The 6,000-nt window shown below is 36.3% G+C and overlaps 1 protein-coding gene across 3 annotated transcripts in view; it reads left to right on the top strand.

Annotated features, from left to right (window-relative positions):
• HNF1B (HNF1 homeobox B) overlaps positions 1–5,732 on the top strand; it is a 134,945-nt gene extending 129,213 nt beyond the window's left edge. For all 3 annotated transcript variants that reach the window (XM_056557554.1, XM_056557552.1, XM_056557553.1), the window contains 2 exons: positions 899–1,017; positions 3,731–5,732. In XM_056557554.1, the coding sequence (XP_056413529.1) occupies positions 899–1,017; positions 3,731–3,751 (140 nt within the window). In that variant the 3' untranslated portion in view covers positions 3,752–5,732. The remainder of the gene's footprint in view (positions 1–898; positions 1,018–3,730) is intronic.
• The last annotated feature ends 268 nt before the right edge of the window (positions 5,733–6,000 follow it).

The raw sequence follows: 6,000 nt of genomic DNA on the forward strand, positions 1-6,000 counted from the left end.
GCATGACAACAACCCAGAGCACACACCCAAATCCACAAAAGCCTGGTTTCACCAGAAAAAGACTAATGTTTTGGAATGGCCCAATCAGAGCCTAAACCTTAGTTCAATTAAACCTCTGTGGGGTGATCTGAAGAGGGCTGTGCACAGATGTCCTCGCAATCTGACAGATTTGGAGCACTTTTGTAAGGAAGAGTGGGCAAAGAGTGATAATATTATCATCACGTCAAAATGTGGCATGCAAAGCTAAAAGGTTCTTCAACAAAGTATTAGGGTGTGCACACTTATGCAACCAGGTTATAGTTTGTTAATTGTTTTTGTCTTTCCCCCTTAGAGATTTTGGTTTGTTTTGCAATTTAATTGTTCACGTTCACGTTATAGAAGGTGGAAAAAATTCTGACATAATTTATCTTTGTCTTGTTCTTCAACATCACAAGAACCTGGCATTTTAAAAGGGGTGTGTAGACTTTTTAAATCCACTGTAACCACATATACATTAAGCATATTCAGTTCAAGTTATGCTTCTGCAGACAAAATGTTCCTCATCCTTCTCTTATGGTTGATCTATAGTGCAGTTTTTTAAAGACATGTAAGACTATAAGTTACTGTTTACAGTTTGCACAGCAAACAAGTATATGAATTAAGTATAAAGGTATAGTCTGTATAATTTCCTTATTGCAAAGGGATTGAGGGGATACATTCTGAAAGCTTTTAAGTGTTAATTTAGTTACGTAGTTTATAAGGTTAAAAAATAGTCCATCAAGTTCAACATAAAACCCTACTATGTTGATCCAGAGGATCTCCACCTGATGCCTGGACGATTAGTTATTGGGAGTTCTTTGTAAGCATACTGACATTGATTTAGCATAACATTTGAATTATGTTTGTATTTTCTTTACAGTGTATGCACATAAACAGGAACCTCCCCAGTATTCACACACATCACGCTTTCCTTCAGCAATGGTTGTCACAGATACCGGCAGTATCAGCACATTATCAAACATGTCCTCTAGTAAACAGGTAAGAGAAGCAATGCTATAAAGCCTTGTCTGTGCTATCTTTTGTTAGTAGAAGTTACTTCCATCGCAATGTTATTTTGAATCTTCCACATGGAGAGATACTGGATCATTTGTTTTAACAGCTTATAGTGCCTGAAGTGGTCAAAAGAAAGGTCCCAAAACCAGACAGTAACTTTCCTTTTAATAGATAATTCATTTCTAATGCTGATCTGCACTGATTGGAACAGATAAGAACAAGAGAAAGTAATCAAATTAGATAAAAACACAAGTACCGCAAACAGAATATTTAGACAACATAATATAACAAAGGTTAAAACCTTATTACATACTTATTTATGTAGCCAACTGGCACTACCTTGGTAAAGTAAATGCAGCAGATAGTAAAGGCATCATTTTCCCGCGGAGAAACTTAGTAGGCAGAAAACAACATTTTGTAACATTTTGTATCCATGATTTCAGGAAAAACTATGTACAGGTGTCACGGAGCTCACCTCTGATGATAGTATTTGCTGGTAATGGTGCATTTTATGTAGACAGTTTGTTTTGCAAGATAGAAAAATATTATTTATGCATCGGATAATTTTTGGAAAGAAGATTTGAGATTTAGACATGTTTCCAATTATGTATAGTAGTGATCCAAAGGGTAATTGGACCATGGCTCTGAATAGAAAATATGCATTATTATAATGTTTTTTTTCTCTCCTTGTGAAAAGATGTTAGAAATGCATGCTTGGAAGGTATTTTTTGTGGAGCAACAAGGGGTATCATAGCCCGTTGTAAAGTAGCGTTCACATCTGACTTCATTATCGAATAATTTTTATTGTGGACAGTTGCGCAGCAGTGGAATTGCATATAGTACTCACAGCTACATGATGCAGAATAACGAAAAAGCATCCACTTGAGCCTTAATCGCTGCACTTTTAATGGATCAGTAGTCATTGGTAGATGTGACACCCTAGCGGGCAGAGCCCTAATGTACTGGGATTAGATACTTAGGTCCTGCATCTGTAGGACTTGTTTCAACAAGCATCAAAGTCTGCTTGGGCAAGATGAATAATTAATCAGGTTTGGTTAGGGCTGAGCACCCACCAGATGGATTGATAAGCCCTTTCAAGGAAATAGTATTCCATGGAGCCTTGATGTGCTTGATTGCCTGACTGATTATGATTTGTGGGGTTAGATAAATGTTTTCTCCTGACTACAAAGAGTGGGAAATCACAAAAAGGACTGACCGAGAATACAAGGAATTACATTTTCATTACTGGCTTTGTCAGACAAGGGTAAAATTAAAAGTCCTTCCTTTATTGTTCTTCTTTTTTTCTTCTAGCTAACTAAATATTTTTAGGCATTTGGCCAGTATTGTAGAAGTTATAAGTTCTGACCCTTCAAATTCCAAAAGAGCCACAAAAAGCTGCAGTGTCTAAATATTGTCATTACCATTTTCTGTCATTCCACAGCCATAAAAGGAATTACATAAATGCCTAAAGTGGTATTCTAGTACAAGGGTCCCCAAGCCCCCTACAGCATGTCTGCTCCCGGAGATGCATAAACAGCATAGCCTGCTACATTATGGTCAATAGAAGTTTTGTGTAATTGCATAAAAGAGCGGACCACCTCCAGCAGCTGTAAACAGGCCGAAGGGGGTCTAGGAGCCCTTTAAGGTCCCTGTACATAGAATATCTTTTCAAAGCACTTACTAATGATTGGTGCTTGTTGAACTGTTAATCAATTTGATCAGGACAATCCATACTGGTGGGGAAAAATCTCTCTACTGGGCAAGAAACTTAATTTTTACTTAGCCGTGGCTAAGAGGTGTGCTAGGCAGCATTGCCTCATGTAATTGTTGCTATCCATTCTCTATTTTCAGCTGGCTATATAGTTCCTGAACGTGTTAAAGGGGTATTCCAGGAAAAAACTTTTTTATATATATATCAGATTTGTAAATTACTTCTATTAAAAAATCTTAATCCTTTCAGTACTTATGAGCTTCTGAAGTTAAGGTTGTTCTTTTCTGTCTAAATCATCTCTGATGACACCTGTCTCGGGAAACGCCCAGTTTCGAAGCAAATCCCCATAACAAACCTCTTCTAAACTGGCCGTTTCCTGAGACAGGTGTCATCAGAGAGGATTTAGACCGAAAAGAACAACCTTAACTTCAGAAGCTCATAAGTACTGAAAGGAATAAGATTTTTTAATAGAAGTAATTTACAAATTTGTTTAACTTTCTGGAGCCAGTTGATATATAAAAAATTTTTTTTTCCTGGAATACCCCTTTAACATTATATATTGTATAATTAAAGCTGTATTATATCATTCAAGTGTCATTTTATCTTAACAATGTTTACAGAGAATCAAATATCTGCAAGTCTGCAGTTTTCACCATGTTTGATCTTTGTATTTGTCCCTCACAATCTCAATTCACAAATATAATTGCACACAACCCTCCTGCAATAAAGCTCTCTGTAATGTCTGTTGTATTTAGGAAGGTTCTTCTTGATGCTTGCACAGATCTGCTGCTTTCCCATGAACACATACTTATGCATATGTATCATTGCCGCAACTATATATTGTTAAGGGCAAATGTCCATATTTCATGGCCAGGTAACAGTGCCATAAAACTCATTTGCTGCACCATAAAACCATTTTCTTAAATTAGGGTAATTTATCATAATCAAAACCGGTTTCAAAAAGTAATTTTTCTTTTTCTTTTACAGTGTCCTTTGCAAGCCTGGTGATATCCTGCTGCACTTATCTTCTTTTTTTGCATAGCTACATGAACATCTTGGTGAAAACATCTAGGACTTTTTGGTGTTGCCAAGTGGTACTGACTCAAGATCAATTTCAGATGCTGGATGCTGAAGAGCAACAGTCTCTGAACAAGATGGATGGTCTCTCGTCTCCATGACAGTACTTGATTTTCAGTCTTCTCAGGTGATTTGAAGACTTTAGTGTTTCCCCTTTCTCATGAACTAGACATGACATGAAGATTGGAGTTTGATAAAGTAAATTACAAGCTCGTGGGGTGCGTACAGACTGCTGCTGGAACAGTGCCATGAAAACTGGAAAATCTGGAGCCGAAAAATGGACACAAAGCTGAACTGAGCCATGTTGTTGGAATAAAACAACAAGAGATTGCCATGGATGTTAATCTGTTGAATAGTTGTAAATTGTAAAAAAGTGCAATTGTTTTGTATATAATGCATAATATAAAGTTTGAGTTTGTTTAAAGGGATAGGTCAAATAGCCAAAAGGAAAGCATTTGATCAATATACATAAAGCCATTGGATACATTTGCCAAGTTGCACAAATAAAGTGTCCCATACATGATGCAGTCCAGAATTCCACCATACTGGTGTTATTTGAACCAGTATTTAGCACAGGGCTACTTAGCAAATGTCTACTATAGCTCTTGTCTGACATAGGAATATACATTTTGCTGGCCAGTATTGTAAATACTCTTGGTATAAGCACCTCATCGATGTTTAATACCTTAACTATTGTTCTATCACTGCCAAACACAACCCACTCTATAAAGCAATAACATTTAAAGTACTATTCTTTTATTTCATCTTTACTGTCTCACACTCTTAGCCCAGTGGTACTAAGGGGGCAAGACTGTGCTTAGAGTACTTCATCCAGGTTTCCTGCCATATGTAGGTATTTAACTGAAGGAAGACCAAACTTGTATTGGCTAACTACATTTATTATTATTATTACATTCTTTGGACATTCACGTTTACATTCAAATGACAGGACTCACCACAAAGAAAGCAAATCTTAAAAGTATATTTATTTGGTGATATTTTTCCTTTATCTTGTCTAAATTCAACTACAAGACCATTACTTGCTATTGATATTTATTCATGGAAGTTAAAAATACTCAATATAAACCATCAATGAAGCATAAAAATGGGACATCTCAACCATTCTCATGAGTAGTGGTCATAAGCCAGTTGTTTCGTACCTGAGAACAGAAGTGAGTCTATCATATGACCCTGTCATGTGACCCTTGTCTCCTCGCCTCAGTTCACAATCTAGCACCTTCATACAGTTCTCATTGGAAGATTGACAGTCTATAGAAACCATCAAACTGCTGAGTTGGAACAAAGGTCAGCTAAATACCCCCACCTTCCCAAAAAGGAAGCGAGAAAGGAAGGAAAAACTAAACATGTATACATCACTAGGCAAAGGGGACATTTCTAATTGTCTCATTTTACTGGTTTTCCATCCCAGGCAGAGCTAACTAAACACAAACAAGTCCAGTGCAGTCTGAACAGTATTATTTAAGACGTCCTTGCAATATACAGTACATTTCTAATTGTACAGTACAAGCCATGTATTTTTAAAGATCATGTGATAATGTTTTATATGTAACAATATTAATTTAATTCAAGTCTTTTGTTTTATTGTAATGTTTTTAAAAATATGTATATCCATTGATGCTCCAAACATAGTGTTCACACTGGACAAATTCTTCCCACTGCAGATTTTTGGCAGAACATTTACATTTCTTTTTCCTGTACTAAAATTGAAAAGAACAAGTTGACAAAAGTCAGTTCGCCAGGTTACTGCCAATAATCCAGTTCTCAATAGGGAAGGAAGATTTCACTTGATGATTTCTTGTAATATAGTATTTGTTTGTAAGAATTGAAGCTAATCTTTTTTTAATCATATTTATATATGCTGTAAAGTCAATTTTTCAAGTAAAACAAAAGATGCCTAAACTCTACTCTGTGTTGTTCTTCTTTTAAAATGGTACTTCTAGAGAAAGGGGCTTACAATAGTAAGGTCTAAATAGGGCCTATGGGGCTAGTGGACTAAAAGGACTCACAGTAGGAGAGACAGCCTTATTGTAGCCTTTTTCTTTTCAGTAAAGGTACCATTGAGGTAATTTGTCCATGGTTCTTTGAAGTTTTTATCCACAGTGCAGGATGGCCTTCCTGCCCAGATCTCAGTTCTTGTGATCTCAAGAACGAATCATATC

Source organism: Hyla sarda, chromosome 2, assembly GCF_029499605.1.
Source record: "Hyla sarda isolate aHylSar1 chromosome 2, aHylSar1.hap1, whole genome shotgun sequence".
NCBI classification, from domain to species: Eukaryota; Metazoa; Chordata; class Amphibia; order Anura; family Hylidae; genus Hyla; species Hyla sarda.